The 21480-nt window shown below is 44.3% G+C and overlaps 1 protein-coding gene across 2 annotated transcripts in view; it reads right to left on the reverse strand.

Annotated features, from left to right (window-relative positions):
- The window catches only part of C2CD2L (C2CD2 like), a 99625-nt gene that overhangs the window by 63961 nt on the left and 14184 nt on the right, over positions 1-21480 (reverse strand). For both annotated transcript variants that reach the window (XM_075189719.1, XM_075189718.1), the window contains exon 2: positions 5256-5351. In XM_075189719.1, coding sequence (XP_075045820.1) covers positions 5256-5351 — 96 coding nt within the window. The remainder of the gene's footprint in view (positions 1-5255; positions 5352-21480) is intronic.

A 21480-nucleotide genomic window follows, 5' to 3' on the forward strand; every position in this document is an offset into this window, starting at 1 on the left:
GGACCGCCTGGAGGTTTAGGGCCAAATCATGGCTGAGCAGGATCATATCTATACGGGAGTATGAGCCATGGGGTGAAGAATAAAATGTGTAATCGCGTGTAGTCGGCTCCTTCACTCTCCAGGAGTCATATAGAAGCTGGGATTTCATGAGACTGAGGAGGGATTTAGTGGATTGTGGGTCTGCTGAGAGCGGAACAGCGGCCACCGGGGCAGAACGGTCGATGGTGGTGTTCAGAACAGTGTTGAAGTTGCCCGCTACAATAAGATCCCCCTGTCTAAAACGAGTCAATAAGGAATCTAGTTTGGTGAAGAAGCGGTGTTGGTGTTGGTTAGGGGCATAAACGTTTACTAGTGTACAGAGCTTGTTGTTTAGCTTACCTATCAGAATGAGATAACGTCCGTCTTTGTCAGCGAGAGAATTGTTAAGTTCAAACGTGAGGTGACGTGCCAGTAAGATCGAGACCCCCCGTTTTTTAGCTGAGTGATCACAGGCATGGTATGAGTCGGGATATAATTTAGAGCGGAGTTCGGGGTGAGAGTCATGTAGAAAGTGAGTCTCCTGTATGAAAATTAGGTCTCCCCTATGATATTTAAGGGTCACGTGAAGTTTACTTCGTTTCTGGGGACTATTTAACCCTTTTACATTAAGGGAAAGGACCCTAAGACCCATGTGCGATGAGAGAGAGGAAGATAAAATGAGAGCAAGAGATGAAAGGGTAAGGTGGGAGATCTGAGTAAACCTGACATGGTATCCAAATGGTTCTTGGGGCACATATAGTGGAGAATGGAGCAAAAAAGATCCTAAGCTTATTGTGGTCTATTTGAGTAAGGAAGGGGGCGGGGAGAAGGGGACGAAGGGAGGGTGGAGGGAGGTGGTCACACGGCGGAATAGGCCGGGACCTGTGGTGCTGACATTGGGAAGGGAGGCTATGAGCCAATAAGGCACATAGGTCAGCAAGGGAGCCTAAAGCTCCCGGGGGGAGTGGCAGAACATCCAAAGGATGCATCAGGAGGGTCCAAATAGTGGGGGCGAAGTGCGCACCCTCCTAGGGTTTTGAGATGGGGCGCTGGAAATGAAAGAATAATGAAGTGATGTGCGGAGCAGCCGGGTAGTATGGAGAGGGAAGATAGAAGGGGGAACTTATGGTAGGGGGGGGGTAGTAGAAAGGGGGAGTAATGGGAGATAAGAGGGGGAGAGATGGTGAGGAACAAAGGAATGTATGTAGCATAACACAGTAATATAACCAGTTATTTAAATTATACAGAGTGGACTTATATTACATTAACTCGTAATGAACTAAACAACATTGTAGCCTCTGGCGCTCTCCCATCACACCTCCCCAGGGGCATCCGGAATAAAATAGAAAGGATGCCAATTGACCACGTGGGTGTCACGGTGGTGGCCTAAACGGCAAGTATAACAGGGAGGCGCAAAGAGAGGACACCGCCAGAGGCACAGGAGAAAATAGGGACTGTTGAGCACTGAGAGTCTGGGAGACCAACCCTTAATAGAAGGGGGAGCCTCAAACAGAATCTAAGGCCCGACAGGTAATAACACACAATCAAAACATTGTAATATAGTGCGAGCATGTAAATCAGGCCTGTCGACAGTACCAAGCAGGTAGGTGGAGGGCTTTCGGAGTCAAAACTGGCAGGGAAGAGCTCTAGGCCTAAAGAGCAGGTGGGGTCCCGTGAAAGGCGGGAACCCTTAGGTGATATGTAGTATGGGATACGAGCCTTCAGTATGGGGGGACAGATAAGCTATAATGGACCCCAACAGATAGAATCATACAAAAGCTACATAGTAGCATAATAGAAACATCAAAAAGCACGGGTGAGGTCCCGCAAAAGGCGGGAGCCCTTAAACAGTATGTAGACTTTTATGGGGGGGGGGGGGGGGGGAGCTAACAGATGTTGAGGCCCAACATATAGAAACATATAAAACAACATAATAATGGTGAAAACATGTTTAACAGGCATAACAACAGTAAATCAAACCAAACTGATAAATAGGAGGCCTCCTATAGCAAAATAGTCAACATAGGGTTATGAGCTTAAGGCACAAGTGGGACAGAAGGCGGGGATTCCTAAATGGCGTGTAGACAGTCTTTCTTCCGTGATCAGCCCTGGATCCAAACAGTGAAAAAGGGGAATGAGAGGGAGAAAGAGACAAAAAGATAAAACCTGATAAGCCGAGTCAAGTCCCTGAAGATCCAGTTAGCGATGCAGAGGTCCCAGGAACTGTGGTCCACTCTGAACGGGGGGCTTCATGTGTGGACGGTCTTTGTGATCTCTGGGGAAGAGGAGAGTCCACGGGAAGGTCCGCCTTATCGGTGGTGATGCCAAGTTTGGGAATTAGAGATTGAGCTTCAAGAAGAGTCCTGGCCGTAAGCATTGATCCCTGGTGCCATACTAGAATACGAAAGGGGAACCCCCAGCGGTATTTGATGTTTCGTTTCCGGAGAAGTGTAGTAAAGGGCTTGAGGTCTCTCCGTTTGGCCAGGGTAAGGAGGGATAAATCCTGGAGGATTTGTAAGTTGGAGTTGTCGAAAGTGATCATCTGAAGCCGGCGGACCTCTTTCATGATGGTTTCTTTTGCTGTAAAGTAATGTAATCTGAGGATAACATCCCTAGGTTGAGATGGATCTTGGGAGCGAGGTCTCAGTGCTCGATGGGCTCGATCGAGAAGAAGTTGATCTTCAGGAGTCGAGGGGGAGAGCTTGGTAAAAAGTTTCTTAAGGTAGAGTTCCAGGTGGGTGGGTTCAACCTGTTCTGGGATCCCCCGAATTCTCAGGTTGTTACGTCGAGCACGGTTGTCCTGATCTTCCTGGCCATCTTGTAGCTGGGTGATGTCATTTCGCATTTCATGGAGATTAGTTTGAAACGACTGTTGGCAGGTCACCACTTCTTCTACCCGATGCTCCAGGTGATTTGTTCTATCCCCAATTTCAACAACGTCGGCTTTCAGGGAATGGAGAGCCTGTACAGATGTTTTGACGTCCCTTACCTCTTTGAGGAGGGATAAAAAATCCCGACGGGTGATAGGTGACTGATCGTCATCGTCGGGATCTGAATCAGAGTATCCAGGAGATGACTCAGGTATGTCATTGCTTTGTTTGGCAGGCGTCTTGTTTCTGGAGAGGTAGGGAAGGAGGTCGCCCCCTGGGGGTTTCTTCCCCCCTCTTGGCATTGTAGTAAAGGTGGGGATTAACAGAAAGGGAGAAAAGCGTAGAGGATGGAGGTCGGCTGCTCCATAGTGTAGATCTCAGTGCTAGGAGGGGTGCATGGGTACACTCTGCATCAAGTCATCCCCAGCCTGAGAGGAGAGGAGGTGGCAGAGGTAGACAAAGAACTCAGGATTTGTGTCCACAGGTACAAACCTCAGTGGCTGGTGCCCAAGCTTGGTGGTATAGTGATGTTGAGCTTGTGGAAGCCTGGTGTACTAAAAACGAAGTGGTCCGGATTGTGATATGAGAGAATCCTCGTAGCAGAAGTATTGGTGTTTGTTCAATTAGAGAACCAATGATAATCTTTATAGACCGTAGTGGAGGTGATCCAGCTTGTGGGGGGTACCCCGAAGCAATGCAAGGGGTGCAATGAGGAAGCAGGGGGGTGAACGAGGACAGCTGTGTGTCCACTGCAAGAGAGTCAGAGCTGGCAGGAGTAAAGTCAATGCGCTGCTAATTAGACTGGTGTTCTTATCTCAGCAGGGGGGATACCCCACTATCCTCATCTTACATCCAAAAGGTGGGAGGAGATGGAGGGAAGCTGTAGTGCTGGTAGTCTTAAGACTCTGCCCGAATCTCCCACAGGTGGGACAGGAGTGCGGCAGGGGTGACCTCCAGGTACTCCCCTAGTGTTGCCAATAGGGGTGGGGGGAACAGAGGAGGATGTTTGTACCTCTCAGCAGGGTCACTGACTCCTTTCCAGGCAAACCGGAAGTGGCACTGCAAAACCGGAAGTGAGGGGTCCGCGGGGAGGCTGAAACTTTAGGCTGGGGTTTCAACCGGAAGTAGGCCCGGGTAAATCACGAGGCGTGCAGCCGATGGAGCCAGCGGTGAACCACAGGAGGCTGGAGGGTCTGGATGCAGGGCAGCCAGAGGGGAAGCAACGGATCTGTCTCTCAAGGTGTCCACTGACACAGGATGCCCCAGCTAGCCACAGGAGGACTCAGAGCAGGTATCTCAGAGGGTCCAGCGGTAAATATATTATTGGATGGCTGCTGGAGGACTCCACAAATAGAGGACCGTGTTTATGAAGGTTCTGTGGCAGGGATGTCCCAAAATGTAGAGGGATAAGGGTCTCGGGATCAGGGGAGCTCAGGCAGATGCTGCCATTCGAGATGGTGTCCTAGCCACGCCCCCCGCAAGCGGCCTTTTTAATGTGTGTTCATGAGGTAAAATGACCTCACGAAAATGAGTTTGACCCCTCAACTCGTAAATTTAGCCTTTACTACCCCTCCCACGGGGGGAAGGGGGGATGATGGAAGTTAACTGACTCGACTATTCTAATTTTTTTGTCAAATAATGTCAATATACCAAATTTCAGGTCAATTGGATGAGCCCTTTCTGAGAAAAGTTTTTTCCACACACACACACTAACGCACGCCTCTACACATGTGTGTTCATGAGGTAAAATTACCTCACGAAATTGAGTTTGAGCCCTACCAAATTTCAGGCCTTTTTGAAAAAAATTTCCCACACACACTAAGAATTTAGTAGGTCAGTGTATAACTCTGCCCAACAGGTGGCGCTGCAACTTGGTTTTTATTTTACACACACACACAGATGCCACTAAGCATTTATATATTAGATATAGAATATATATATTATATAATATATATATATATATATATATATATATATATATATATATATTTTATATTTATTAATTACAAGAGGGGAAAGGAAAAAGGCGCCTCGTGTAGGCTATATTACCTAAACTACTACACTTAGCCAGGTGTTAACATTATTTATATCCAGTACGCATATTGCTCAGTGACATCTGCATAAAAATTCAAAGATCTTCAGAGAATGCTGCATTGATACACACACACACACTGGTCGAGGTGAAAATTTAGAAGTGGCTGTATGAAAAACTGTAAGTCGATGGAAATTGATCGTTTTAAATGAAAGCAGTAGGAGTAGCGGCAGTATGGCATACCACCGTAAACACCCCCACTTCGACCACTGTAATGCACCTACCTTATTTTTGCACTACCAGTACTAACAATTTCCCATAAATAATGATCTCACCATACTGCTATCAGAATGTTTTGTACAGGTCACTTGATTGATGTGGACATTTGGCTGGAGTGGGATATTTTCTTCAAACCGCATCTGCACAGAACTCTGAAACAAAAAAAAAAAAAAAGGAGGTTCTACTGTACTTTACTGTACATATCATTGTGAAATTTACTTTTTGGCTCTACAGCACATAAAAATATTACATATAGCACATTATGCTAGATGTGCTTCCTTTTGATTTATTTTCAGCAGTTTCCTCTCCAAGATTTGTTGAAATACCTGCCATAATATTGGTCACATTCTATGTATAATAGGGAGAGTATAGGTGCAACGGTCTTCTTGCAGTTTGGAGACTGGAATAGTAAGGTCATTCTAGTTTCAGTGAATCCCTTATTGATGATTATGTTTTCTGTGTGGGCACAATGTTGATGTAAATGATGTTACTAATCTAATAGACATGCCTAAATTTGAGAGAACAAGGTCTGTGTTAGGGATTTACCTGAATAAGTCACAGTAAATGTAGATGTTCACACTGGTTTCACTGAATTTATTGGGAGCAGTCTAGTGTGTTGTGGAAGACCATGAATACAAATTATGTTAAAATATAAAGTAAATAAATGTATAATTCTAGCAATATATACCACAGTATGAAAGCCATCTGTTATCTATATAGTGATAATGATAGGTGAGAAAACATTTATTTCCATGAGTAACTGTTGAGTTAGTATGTAATATTTCCTTGATCATGCTGAATTATCAAAGAGTTGATCAATCAGATTGCTCTTAGTTGTAGTATAAGAATAAACTGCTATGGTCTACAAACACTGCCTGCTCGCAGAATAAAATAGTACAAGGACGGAACCACTGTTAAATACTCATCTCAAATAAATTCCACACTATGCTTGCGGAAACCCAACGATTTTGAAAAACCTCCATCTTAGCAACATATCCATGCATAATAAAGGAGCCAAAAACAGAAGGTAGCAATGGCAGTCTGGGAGTGAGTCAAGTGCAGCAAGTTATTTATCCAGTCTCATGGGCACACCACACCTGCACTCCATTGTGAGCCAACTATGTCATTCCCCCTACAAAACTTCAGGCAGAGTTATTACCAAACAGTGCCAGTTAGATTTCATTAAGACCTTTCCTGTTATTAACCCCTAAATGTACTATATTAAGGTAATAAAATGGAATGGGGTGCTACATCTAAACCGAAATTCAATAAAAAAAAATCCAAAATAAAATAAATTATTTTTGAAGGCACAGAAATCTTATTTTCATAGTCAAAACTATATGTTTCACCATTTGTGAATACGAACTTAAAAACAAAGACATAAAATATTGTTATAAAGGTGTACAAGTAAGAATACTTTAAATAAAATTGCAAACAGATTTGCAATACAATGTGTTCCCTTATTTTAGTTCATTTTGCATCAAAATGATTAATGTTATCACAATCCGTAAATTCCAGTCTATGCAGGCCTCTTAATTAGCATATCAATTATTAGTCTTGCTCTGAAAGTCGATACTTCTAGCATGTATGTGGAGTGAGGCTTCTTAGCCTGCTGATGAGAAATCATAATTTTTCTTAGATTTTTAGAGAAATATTTAATTATAAATCCACAGCCAATCTGTACTGCAATAAAGTATACACAATTATATTATATGCATCTCCACTTGTTACTTTGAGGCAATGCTTCCTTCTCAGACAGATCTATTACTAGTAAATGGAGCTAGGCCAATTTATTACAGCTCACTCTGCTCATCATTTTGTTAGAGATATTCAGTATCCCGATTAGCTGTCAAATCAGTAATTTTAGTTGTCTTAACTGATCCACCTCTTACATGTTGCGTTTTAAAAGCAGTGTTTATCCCTCTAGTCACTTCGTATGAGGTCAATGAGGATATTGAAATCCCATTTGGAGTCTACTATTTCTATTACAGCATACATATGCTGAGCCTGTTCTAATCCTCCTCCACGGCAGATTCTAAGCCCTGCTCTGAATGTTACCAACATTAAAACATTATAATTCTATGACCCTATAAGCAAAAGGGATATAACGAAGCTCTAATTATTATTAAATCCCAATCACAGAGTGATAAAGAATACATTAAAAATAAATAATTACACTGTTAACAAAATCCCCATTTATACACTTCAGAGGGGATACACGCAGCTACTCATCAGAAATTGTTATGATTCATCTTCATAACAATTATAACGAAAAAAGAAAGAACCACAAGTGTATCCTCTATAGAGTAAAATACCACCATAAAACTGTATTGACATATGTTTAAAATTTATTACAAAATAAATTCTGAATGCAACTTACTATAACCGAACTGGTCCAATTTATTAGCATGCGAATTTAGTTTATTTTACGTTTTTAATGATATTGTATTTTGTAATACATTTTAAACATATATGTCAATACAGTTTTATGGTGATATTTTACTCTAGAGAGGATATACTTGCGGTTCTATCTTTTTTCATTTTATTAACATTAAAACATGCATGCAGTATAGTGATGTTAAGGACCAGTAAGGCGACACCACTAGCAGTAAATTCAGCACGTTCTGAAATCTGACTTTATCACTTATTGCTGTAAGTTGCAGTGTTTATGTAGAATCAGTAGCCAATCACTGTTCGCAATGTCATTCTTTTGTCCTATAATAGGGTCTCTAGATTGAATGACCGAAAAATCAGGCAAGGCAAAGTGTATTCATGTACAGTGCACAAATTACACCACTGGGATGCAGCTCATCAATTATAACTGATCACCAGAAACAGGGCTGCATCAGAAATTGTGGAGCCCAAAACAAATGAAACAGACAGGGCCCTCCTCGTACTCAACAACCCCCATTTCCCCAGGGGTGGGGTACGAATTTATGGTCATGGTGTGAACGACAGGCAGTAGGTAGAATGAAAAAAAACGAAACGGACTTGGGCGACTGCAAAGAAATGCTGACTGACCTTATTAGAGACACAAGAAGTCTCCGATAATGCTGATCAGGATTTCTTTTCAGACTAACGGCAGCGTGTTTTTACGTCATTTAGGAATAGGGTTAGACTTTGGGTTAGGGATAGGGTTCCAATGGAACCCTATCCCTATAATGCTGATCGAGATTTTTTTCAGACTATCAGAGACTTCTTGTGTCATTAATAAGGTCAGTCAGCATTTCTCTGAAGTCGTCAAAGTCAGTTTCGTTGTCTTTGGATTGTGGTAGTCACTGTCGGTGTTATCAGCACCGTTAAAGTGACTACCACCATTCCCCATGCCAGGTAGATGCAAAGGTGGCAGACTGCCTTGTTCTCTCATACCTGTTCGTGCAGCTTTCACTACTAAAAAAAAACCAAAAAAAAAAACACAGGTGCATGAAATAAAGGTAGCCCCCCAGCATTAAATCCGTAGCACCCACGTTTAGCAACATTTAACAACCAGCCCCAACATATATAAAGTATACCCATTTAATAAATAAATCTATTTCCCTCCTCCAAAACATCAATAGCAATATATTAATAGCATTTACATTTAATATTCATACCCATGTCCCACAACCACTCCGAATATAAAAAAAAAAAGAAAAAAATCCCAAAAACCACCCCAGCATTAAAAGGCAGCATCACTCCAAGTTAAAATTGATAAGCCCCTGAATTAACTAGCCCCACCAACACCTATAAAAAAAAAATTAAAAATCGTATAACCAAACCATTAAATAATTAGTTCCCATCCTCACCACCATTAAATTACGCTCCTAACCTAAATTAAAATTTTCCCCACAAATTAATAGTCCAGGTAATTAGTCCAACGCAAATATAACCAGTTTTAATATGATACCATTGGTTACTTAACATCCCTTTCGCTACTCACTGTTCTGCTCTTTCATAGTGGGTCATATATTTCAAATTTAGAGCTCACCCCGACCGGGTACACTTATGGCAATAACACAGTTCAGTTTACGCTCAGAATGAATAATACTTTTGTCCTCAATGCTTCCGGCGGGCTAAGATAAATGGCAGACATTTTGTTTGGAAGCTCCAAACATTTTCAAAGTAGACTATGGATTGTGCATCCTGGGCTCGATTCATCTTTGGAAGTCCAATTGCATGCCATATCTTAAGTGAAACAGCTCTACGCATATTCAGAAATGGACTTTGCGTCAATAAATGCAATTGCATGCAATTCATGTCTGAACGCAGATGACATTTTGTTCTGCTTTTCAAGTAGTAGGCAGTCGAGAGGGCAGAGGGGGGCGGATCAACGTAGACAACATACAGTAAGGCCTATTCATGTTCTGGGTTTCTGTTGAGTACGTGTTTTTTAGCCGTATCATTTGCAACAGATACAGGGCAGGTGTCAACTGATAGTGATGAATGGCACAGCATAGTCTTTGTACTAACAATGTATGCATGCCACTAGCTAGATAGCACAGGAAATGTGTATTCAACAAAGATGGACTTGAAAAACCCATTTTATGTACAGTACGCATTAACATGCTAATTTATGTGTGAAATATTCTATATAATATATATATATATATATATATATATATATATATATATATATATATATATATGATAGTGTATATATAATATATATTTTCACACATAAATTAGCATGTTAATGTGTACTGTACATGTAATTTACCACTTTATTTAGAACTTTTAAAGTCAACTATTTTATAAATCTGACAGCCGGGCTGTACAAGTAAGACCAAAGTAATTGCATAAACACCCCTGCAGAGTGGGATATTTCCTGTCCTTTGTTCTAACTATACAGACAATGCTTTGTTTACTACAGATATGCAATAAAGTATGCGATTCATGCATAACCATGCCTGGGCCTCAGACAAAGTAACCTGTAATTTTTTGGAGGAGTGTGTTCGGGACTGGCTAGGAGTTTTTACTACAATAGCAGGGTAACGAGTCCAGCACAGCTGTTATTAAACATACGATATAATGACAAGTGCAGCCCTAAGCGGAACGTCCTTAAAATCAGTGATAGGGACAACAGATGGTACCTGCAGCTTTAAGGTTCAAGGTAACGCCTCTCCTGTAGCCAACCAATGGGATGGGGGGGGGGGGGGGCGGGACGCCCTGGAGAGGATATACACCGGCCACAGGCAGGTGGAGGCCTCATTGCACGGCTGGAAAAAAGAGGACAACATCTCGGGACAGGCTGAGTAACACTTGAGTATCAATTTATATACTTGTTGCTTTTCCTGTATTGTTCAATTTGGAGCCCTATCTTTTCAATTTTTGCTTTCATGCCTTGGTGTGTTTCTGCCTTTTAGCTTGTTTCTCTGCATCCCTCCCTGCTGTTTCCTTTCATCTCTCTCTCCTTTCTCTCCACGTGGCTCGGCCAGCTATTTAGTCCCTCTGTCCCCTCCTCCTGTGCTTTTGTCTCCTGTGAGTAGATAGACACTGTTACAATCCTGTATTGTATTGCATTCCTGGGCGATATTTTACAACGAAAATTGCTAGGATTTGGTCTGTATTGCGCTTCCCTGACTATTTTGTGCTCCTATTATTCCGCATCTGTACAGCTTTGGCTTTTATGCATTTGCTTTTTGTATATTTTTCCTGTTTTTCATTGTCTCCCCATCCCCCCCACTGCGGTTCCCTTTGTCTTCCTTCCCTTTCCCTCCTCCTGGCTTGGACTGCTATTTAGCTCTCCTGTCCCCTCTCCCTGTTCCCTGGCTCCTAGGCTCTGTATCAGCTTGTATTATATGGCATTTTATTGCACTGCGGGGTGGTATTTGTAAACTATAATTCAGGGTTTTTCGTCTGTATGGTGTTTCCCTCTCGGATTTTGTGCCCCTGTTAGTCTGCAGCTGGTGGGTGATCGGTTGTGTAATTTTTATATTGCTAGGTACATCATTGGTAGCCGTGTGGCAACCCAGTGCCCGAATAGCATTAGTGTCCCCTTTCCTCCTGCATGCCCCGTTAGCGTGTGCTAGGATAGTCAGCAGCCATTTAACTTCAAGTGTTACCCTGTGTGGCGCGCTGCAGCATTTGATAAACACCCCGCCCCGTCCCCGCGCTGCCGCGTGTTAACCTCCTCTGCTTTCACCAGCGATTCCCCGTGGTGCCTTTTTAGTTCTTATTCCAACTAAGTCATGCCCCGGCCCAGGAGAGCAGCACCCCCCCGGCACGCTTCGCTGACCCTCCAGTGGAGGCCCACCGACGCAGGAATCCCCCCAGCACAACTCTTACCTGCAGGGAAGCCGCCGGATCTCCGTCTCCGCCGACTTCCGAACGGCGGGTGACGACTTCCGGTCGGCGCACACGCGCTACTGCGCATGTGCGACAAGGAGCTCCGGAGCGAGCAGCTGTGCTGCCCACTGCCGGAGCTTTCAGGAGGGTGACAAGCGGAAGGGGGAGAGGGAGAAGCTTTCCCTCTAACCCCCAAACAGTGCCCAGTGAAGCACCCGTTTGGGCCACTGAACCGCCGAGGTTAATTAACGCAAATTGGTTCACGGAACCACCAATGTTTGACAACAGCTGGTTTAGAATGGGGACCCCCCCCCTTTGATTATAGGCACGCATTCCAGCCCCCATACATTCAGGGCCCCTCCCTACAAAATAACAGCAGGGCCTCAGTCCCCCCTTCCCCCAGGCATGCCCCCAGCCCAGGATATATAATCATGCCATTAGGGCATAATGAAGAGGGCTCAGCACAGCTGTTGGGGAGCCACCCTCTGTTTAGCGTATCACACCCGGGGAGCAGCTCACCAGGGTTGAGCAGAGGACAGGGCAGAGCGCCCCCTCCCTCTGCGGAGCAAGATGATGACCGTTCCCCTTCCCCCTTGCCCAGTATCAGATCCCCTCACGCCCAAAGGCCCCCCACCCCATGCTGCCAGGCCGGCCAAGGAAGCGAATGGCCGTTCCCACCGGCTATTTTTGAATATGGCCACCATAGCAGGGATCCGGGTATGCAAGACAGTTATGTGGCACAGGCCCTCGCCAACAGCATGCCCAGCCCGTTGTGCCGATTCTCGTAGGGCCCATTCTCACCTTGCGCCCGCCCAACCCCCAACATTTCCACCCTCGGCACCAGCAGGGGGAGCATCACAAGAGCAGCGCATGCCCCTAGCAGAAGGAGCGCAGAAAAGCGCGACATCATTGCCCAGCATTGCAGATGGCGAAAGCCTACCTAACCCTGTCACTTTGTCAGTAACTCAGGTGAACACAGCAGACGCAGCAGGAGAGGTCGCGAGGGTAGAGGAACCAACGAGGACATCCAACCGGCCGCCAGAGCAGGCCGTTACGGTACAAACGACTGACGACGGCAACGCAGCAGGAGGACAAGCGGCGGCGGGGGTCCCAGCCGCTCCATCAGGTGAGCATGATAAAATGGAGATAGATCGCACACAGACACACAGTCCACCATTAGATTCCAGTGATGAAGGGTCAGACGAGGAGCAAAGTACACATAGGCTAATGAAGCACATTTCACAGGAGGCAGCACAGAGAGCAAGGAAAGTTGCACACCCAGCAGGCCCATAGGTCGCACCCCGGACATGGTTAAATGCTCGTACACATCCCTACTGATTGGGCTCCGGCCATGCATAAGAGACAGGGTAAAGAAAGGGTACTATGTGGATATGTTTGAGCTTACAGAGAAGGCAAAAAAGGGGTTAGATGCAGCCAAGGAGAGAGGCGGGATAGGAGAAGACGCTTACAAAACCTTCCACAGATGGGTTTCAGGTTTCTGTTCATTCGCAGGATTTACATAGAGACGCGACCAGAGGCGGTGATAGACGTGTGGCGCTATGTTTATTTGATTGCGGACATATTCCTGACAAACGGGAAGGCTCATTGGCGCATATACGACGAGAGCTTTAGAAAAAGAGTATCAGGCCAACACATAATCCATTTTGAATGCAAAGACGTAGAGGTCTGATTAGACATGGTTCGCCCCAGTACGAACGCACACGAGACGGCTCCTGTCACTAGGTCGCAGCAAGGGAGGCAAGGCACGCACCGGGGAACGCGTAATAGGTGCTTTGCCTTCAACAGCGGCTCGTGCTCCCGAGGAGCCTCCTGCAAGTTCAGCCACACTTGCACACAATGCAGAGGTCACCACTCAGCCAAAGATTGCCCCCGCCCCCCCCCCGCACAAGACAGCAAAGGACGAGGGCCTACCAAATCCTCTAATTAGTAAAGCCAGTTCCCCCATCAACCTGAAAGAGCTGGAGCGCTGGTTCCGGATAGCTTCGGACACAGCGCTGGTAGCGTTTTTGCGTAACGGTTTCGAATTTGGATTTACACTCCCGGTAACGAAAGAAGTAAAAGCAAAAGCAGATAAAAATTTAAAATCAGCTTATGCTCTGCCCCATATAATAAAAGAGAAAGTAAATAAAGAGGTCCAGTTAGGCCGGATGGTAGGCCCTTTCCCCTCTCCCCCAATAGAAGGGCTAGTGATATTTCCCGTGGGGATAGTTCCCAAGAAAGCCAAAGGAAAATTTAGAATGATCCAACACTTGTCTCACCCCCCAGGAGGGTCAGTGAATGAGGCCATAGATGAAGCGGACAGTTCGGTGACATATCAGTCCTTCGAATCAGCCCTGGACATGGTGAGATCATTCGGCCAGCGGGCGCTAATGGCGAAATTAGACATTGAATCAGCATTCCGGCTACTGCCACTGCACCCTCAATCATTCAAGTTCATGGGTTTTAGGCTATAGGATGGGTATTACGTTGATAGATTTCTCCCCATGGGCTGCTCAGTGTCCTGTGCCTTCTTTGAAAAATTTAGCTCCTTCCTACATTGGTGCATTCAGGCGGGTACTAACCACAGGGGCATCGCGCACTATTTGGATGATTTCTTATTCATAGGCCCAGCTAATCAAGCGACCTGCGCAGATATACTCAGCTCAGCGCTAGCATTGTTTAGAGTACTCGGGGTCCCAGTTGCGCATGACAAGACAGAGGGACCTTCCCAGTGCCTTTCGTTCCTGGTGATCGAGATTCACACAATAGAAAAGTGTTGCCGTCTGCCCAAAGATAAGGTTGAAAAATTACAGGGAGGCATAGCTGCAGCGCTATCTGCGCGTAGTATTACATTGAGGCAAGCGCAGTCGTTATTGGGTTCATTCAACTTCGCATGCAGGGTTATACCTATGGGCAAGGTATTTTGCAGGAAACTACAGTTAGCCACTGCAGGTCTAAGTAGCCCCCATAGCAGGTTCTCACTGTCAAAAGACATAAGAGGAGACTTGGCAATCTGGTCAGAATTCCTCTCTACCTTCAACGGTGTGTGCATCTGGCCTTCCGCGCCTTCATACCGACGCCTCTGGGTCGTGGGGATTCGGGGCCTACTTCCAGGGAGTCTGGTGCGCGGCTCCGTGGCCCGAGTCCTGGACCACGAGCGGCCTAGTAAAAAATCTCTTGGTATTAGAGCCTTTCCCCATAATTGTGGCCATAGAGTTGTGGGCCTCGGAACTGAAAGGGAGAGATATAGTTTGCTGGTGCGACAACTTAGGGGTAGTGGAATGTATAAATAGGCAGACCGCAACGTCACCGCAAGCCATCAATCTTCTGAGACACATGGTGCTCAGATGCCTGGCACACGACATTTCAGTTAGAGCACTACACGTACCAGGGGTGGATAACGAAATAGCAGACGCCCTGTCACGCCGCCAATGGCAACGATTCCGGGAGCTGGCGCCACTAGCTCAAGTAGAAGGTGTGACTTGTCCGGCTTATGTTTGGCAGATCATTGGGCCGGCATAAGGGAGCTAGCAGAAACATCGTTAGCCCCCCGCACCAGGAGAGCATATTGTTCAGCGTGGCTTCAATGGCGCGGTTTCGTGAAAGCGAGAGGAAGGGCAGAACAGACAGGGACAGATGACATCCTGGCCTTCATATGGGATAAATACCAAGCAGGTGCCTCAAAGTCCTCAGGGGCCTCCGTGGATAGCATTAAAGCGCTGGAAATCGGACGCATATAAGAGATACATACGCCCCTAGGGCAATAGTAGAGGAAGGCAGACAACGGTTGCAGGGATATAAATGTGATTAAAGCTGGTGGCCGCAACTAATCTGGTTTTCTCCTTCCCTCAAGTCGTCAACCCCCCCGGTCGGTAGTGCTAGGATTAACCGCCCGCCATGGACTGGCTAGGAGTTTCTACTACAATAGCAGGGTAACGAGTCCAGCACAGCTGTTATTGTACATACGATATAAAGTCCCAACAATCCAGCAAGGTATAATCCAAGGGTTAGATTAGTTAGAGAATTACCTCTAGTCTCGGCCTGTCTCCAAAATGAACACACACCCTCTCTCTCTCAGGACAGGCTCTTTTAAACCCTGAAAGAGTAAACAGTTAGATTGTCTTTGTTCAAAAGGAATGTCAGATGGAACTAAGCAGTTTCTGTTTAGAAAGAAACTTTAGGTTTGGAGATTTGTACTTCGCTACACGCTGGCTCAATGCTATGGAAGCTACACAGCTCTCTGTTACTTGTTAAACCAAGGTCTTACGACGGGTATGAGTGTGTGTGTCTGTGTGAGCCTACCATCCCCTGTGGCCATATTTTACAGGAAAATTTCTTATATATATGATTTTTATATAGAAGTTACTCATCTGGCTCTGTATATGTTCTATTCCAGAAACCAAGCTGATTTTGTGGTTTGACGGTTTAGTGGGACAGTCGTTATTTTTTATGTTGTGTCTTTAGTTTTTATGTTTTTGAAAATCTCAAAAATTGATCAGATTTTTTAAAAAAACAATAAAAAAACAGAAAAAACAAGACCCTGGTTGCATAAGTGTGCACAATCTTAAACTAACGCATTGTGGAAGCACCTTTTGCTTTTATTTAAGCAGAGTCTTTTAGAGTAAGTATTTCTTAACTTCACACATTTGGGGTAAATGTATTAAACTGCAATAATGGCAAACTGCCTGGGAAAATTTAAAGGCAAACCTTGGCTTTAATTAAATTGCAGTTTTAAATCTAGCCGGCACTGTCGACAAATATCTGCATTATGCCAGAATCGCAATTTAATTAGAGATGCTCACTGACCCCTGTGTTTTGGTTTTGGTTTTGGATCTGGATTACCTTCGTGTTTTGGTTTTGTTTTGCAATTTGTTAAAAAAAAATTACATTTATTTGTGCTAAAATAACATAATGTAATATTTTGTAGCTACATTATTATTAACCTCACTAACACTAATTTCCAGTCATTTTTTATTCAAATTATGACCATGTCACAATATGATTTTCATACACTTGAAAAGAAAAATTGCTGCAGTTCTTGCCAGTGATAACAAAAAGGCCATTGTCATGCCTGGGCATAAGACCAAAAATCCACCTCTTAAGTGTGGAATTATTTTTACACAAATCCTGGCAGGAGTTGTCTATCCATTTGTAGCGTTTTTAAAGCCACAGTCAGTAGAGGTAGGGACATTAATCATCTCGGATCCTCATCCATGTTTCGTCATTTTTCAGCGAGTTCTTGGAAACCTGTTGGGAAAATCAGAAACTTAGGTTAAAAAAAATAAAAAAGCAGTCCAGCATCATCTACCTCCCTTCTCTCATCTACATCCCAGCACCTGCAATCTCCCCCCCCCCCAACACCTTCATAGTCAATATCCCCTGAACCAATAATTGCCAGTTAAACAATCCTTTGCAAGAGGAAGCAAAAATGAAACCTGTCACCCAGTCGCAAAACGGATCACAGACGCCCTGCGTACTATGCTAGTATTAGATATGCGTCCAATGTAGAGATGGTCACTGACCCCCGTGTTTTGGCTTTGTATTCGGTTTTGGATCTGGATTATAGTCGTGTTTTGGTTTTGCAAAACCGCCATTGCGTGTTTTGGTTTTGCTATTTTGTTGGAAAATCATTGTTTTTGGGCCTAAATTAACCCAATTTAGTGCTCCACCTGTTTCATAGATAATTTATTAGCTTTACAATTAGATTACTTATCAAAAAAACTGTTTAATTCCTGGTAGGTAGGCCTTCATTTATTCTACACATAAAACAGATTGTCTTCCTCTCCATCTATGCATATTGGCAATGCAGCCATCATCTTTGGATGTATATTACACCCTACACTTATAGTTAAATATGTAAAGAAATTGAAAAAGACAGTTTGCTTTTTGTCTCTATAGGCTCCCCTCCACTTGTTTAAAAAAAACAAAAAATTCAGCCGTTCTAGACTGTACAATATTAATGGAAATGGACAAAGCCAGTTTGGGGTCACTGTGTGTATGACACCCTACCCTTAAGGATAAATTGCCCAAACAGCAGCCTTTCAAGACGGTACGCGATATGGAAATGCCACAAGTCCCTTTCCTCTTTGGGGGTAGATTGCACCCTACACTTACATAGAAAGTTTTAAAAACATGTTATTGTCATCATCTTCACCTTCATCCTCACCCTCATCAGTGTGTACGTCATCATCACAGACTATCAATTCATCGCCGCTTGAATCCGCCATTAGAGAACAGTCACTGCTTGGATGTCTTGGATGGTGAAAGCCTTCCTCGTGGAAGATGTAGTTCATTTTTATAAACATCATTTTCTCCACATTTTTGGGAAGTAACCTTTTACGGCGATCACTGACTAACTTCCCTGCTGTGCTGAACACTCGTTCAGAGTACACACTGGAGGGTGGGCAGCTTAGGTATTGCAAAGCAAGTTTGTACATGGGTTTCCAAATGACCTGCTTTTCTTCCCAGTAAGGAAAGGGAATGTCTGACATTTCCATATCAACTAACTCTTGAAAGTAATCCTTCACCATCCTTTGCATGTTTATACTCGAATGGGATGGATTTATGGGCAAAGTGACACATTTTTTTGAAAAATCCTTCAAACCAGCCCAGATGTTAAATTGTTCTGGTCTGCCCCCTGCGTCTTTCCTGCTTCTTTTTCGGAAATTAATTTTTTTACGAGCAACAGCAGCTTGAGAAAGTGAAGGAGGACACGTCGTCAAGCCGAGGCCCAGTTCAGCGGCCAACATGCTGAGCAATAGCTCCTTGCAAAAGTTCACATCTCGCTCATTTACAAGTAAAGACTCAATGTAGGTCTTAAACCTTGGATCAAGCACAGTGGCCAAAACGTACTGATCCGAGTTCAAGATCTTAATAACTCGAGGATCATTGTGAAGCGAATGAAGTACTTGAATGACAAGGCCAACATACTTTGCTGAATTGCTTGCTTTCAGCGCCTCCTTCATTTTCTCAAGCTGCTTTTCCAATAGTCTAATTTCCAATAGTCTAATTAAACTAGCAGAGTCTGTACTCGCCTCACACGTCAAAACTTCAAATGGTTTCAGCACCTTGCACAGCACTGAAAGGATTCCCCACTGTGCAAGAGTGAAATACATCCCCCCTCCTTTCCCAATGTCATGGCTTGTGCAATATGTTTGGATGGCTTTGCACTGTTTCTCCATCCTCTGAAGCATGTACAGGGTGGAATTCCACCTAGTTACCACCTCTTGCTTAAGTTGGTGGCAGGGCAAGTTAAACTGCTCTTGGAGCTGCTGTAATCTCCTACATGGCGTGGCTGAATGCCTGAAATGGCCTGAAATTTTACGGGCCACCGAAAGCATCTCTTGCACCTCACGGTTACTTCGTAGGAAGCTCTGCACCACCAAATTGATGGTGTGAGCAAAACAGGGAATGTGTTGGAAATCACCCAGCTGTAATGCTCGCACTATATTGTTGGCGTTATCTGAAATGACATACCCTGGGGAGAGTCCAAGTGGTATAAGCCATGTATCAATCACATCTCTTAGTTTGCATAACAAATTGTCAGCTGTATGTCTGTTAGTGAAGCCGGTGATACAAAGAGTGGCCTGCCTGTGACAAATGTTACGTAGTGGTGTACATGCTGCTGCTGTTCCTGCTGGTGAAGGTGAATGACCAACCCAGTGGGCCGTCACAGTCATATAGTCTTTGGTTTGGCCACTTCCACTTGTCCACATATCGGCGGTTAAGTGGACAGTGGGCAGAATGGCATTTTTCAGCGCAATCTCTACATTTTTACACACTTTTTGGTATAAGTTGTGGAATTGCTTTACGGGCGAAATGGTGTCGCGATGGAATTCTGTAACGCGGACACAAAACCTCAATTAACTGTGAAAAACCAGCTGCGTTTATTGTAGAGATTGGACACAGATCTAACACTAACATTGCAGCCATGGCGTCTGTGATTCGCTTGGCGACTGGGTGACTGCTGTCATATTTGCTTCCCCTAGCAAATGATTGTTTCACAGTTAATTGCTTAAATGACTGCTCATTTTCTTGACCTGCCTCTGGGATGACAATTCACCTCCAGCAGCAGCAACAGTAGCAGCAGGACTAACGCTTTCTTCAGAGGAATCAATAATAGTGCAGGAGTCATCCAACCTTAATAAGTGGGATGCCGGGCTAACTCCGAGCGCTACTGAGGATATTGAGGAGGATGGTGTGGTGGGTGTATTTTGTAGCCGTCGGGATGTCGGTGAGCGGAGTGTCTTAGCTGATGATGGAGTGCTTGTAATTTTTTGGGAAGAACTTTCAGCTTTTCCCAACACATTGCCATGAACTCTCGTTAAATGGCGTAACATAGACGAGGTTCCAAGATAGTTAAGGTCCCTCCCTCGACTGACTGTGGCTTGACATACACTACAAATGGCTATACAATTGTTGTCTGGATTTGGGTAGAAATAATTCCACACATAAGAAGTGGATTTTTTTGTTTTATGCCCAGGCATGACAATGGCCTTTTTCTTGTCACGTGCCAGAACTGCTGCCACTGGTGCAGGACTTACACAAACAACCTCATACTCATTAGCGCCCTCATCCTCTTCTAATTCCAAAGTGGCATCCTCAATTTGTGTATCACCGGCTACACTCGGGCTATTAAGGCACACATCAGCAGAATGCTCACGATTAGACATCCCACTGTTGGATGAACTCTCCACAGGGATTGGTCTCTTTTGTGAATCAGAGCAAACATTATCCTCTAATGCCTTACTGTTATCTTGCAGCTCGGCTTTGACGCGTAACAGTAGTTGTGCACCACTTGTAGGCTCGGTAACATTTTTGGATCTGCCACTAATAGAGAAAGGTGAAGGCCTCATTCTCTCTTTGCCACTGCATGTGTAGAATGGCATGTTGGCAATTTTTTTTTTAATCGTCACTTAACTTTTCCTCAATTACACTTCTTTATCGCTTCAACGCGGTAAATGTTTTTTTGGTGTGTGTTTTTTGGACTGATTTCAGTTTGACATCGCCTTTCCCAGATGACGCACTGGGAACACTACCATCAGGACTGGTGACAGAACCTGGTTGCGGATTCTGCTCATATGTGGACTGCTTTGAATCCATTATGAGCCCAAAGCACTTGTAGCGCTACAAATTGTTTTAGATACTGGTGACAAATATGACTTTTGACAGGCAGAAATATTAATGCAAAAGAATGGGAGACACCCCAAAAGCACATGTAGTGCCAAATATTGGAGAAAAAAAAAAAAAAAAAAAAAAAAAAAAGACTCCTCTATCCTCCTCTTTTCTCTATCAATTGTTATCAGAATTGTAATCAGATTTTAATGAAGAATAAGGTATATTCTCTGTCCCTGCTCTAATCAGCCTGGGACTACACCCTGCTCTGTCCCTCTGTCAAATGGCGATGGATTGCTGTGGAAGCGGGTATTTATGGATTTCAAATATCGCGAGAACCGAGCCCCGACGACGTTCGGCCACGATTTGGAATCCGAGCGGGCGGGAGAGTATCGAGCCTGCTCGGCTCGGTACTCGGATAGGCAAAGTTCGGGTGGGTTCGGTTCTCGGGGAACCGAGCCCGTCCATCTCTAAATTTAATACACTTACCCTTTGAACTTTGCAATTCTATCCCACTTTAATGTTGTTGTATGCATCTTGGTAATCTCGATGAGTTTTCTCCTTGTCTGGTCATCAACTTTGAAGGTACATTCTGATCTTGGCAATGTCCTTGTGCCAATGTTCTACACTTACTGATGATAGTCTTCATAGTGTTCCATGTTACATGTACTCTCTTTGAAATCATTTACATCACTCTCCTTAATGCTACACATCTCAACAATGAGATCCCTCAGATGTTTTCAAAGCTCCTTACGGACCACTGCAATCCAAGTAGGATGCAATCAAGAAAACTGCAAGCAGAAACAGCTGATATTTGGGGTTAATCACAATAATTTTCATTGCTGGCTATGATTCTAATGTACGACACTTATTCTCCTTTTTGCACAGTGGAAAGAGAAGAGA

This window comes from Mixophyes fleayi, chromosome 11 (assembly GCF_038048845.1).
Source record: "Mixophyes fleayi isolate aMixFle1 chromosome 11, aMixFle1.hap1, whole genome shotgun sequence".
Lineage (NCBI taxonomy): Eukaryota > Metazoa > Chordata > Amphibia > Anura > Limnodynastidae > Mixophyes > Mixophyes fleayi.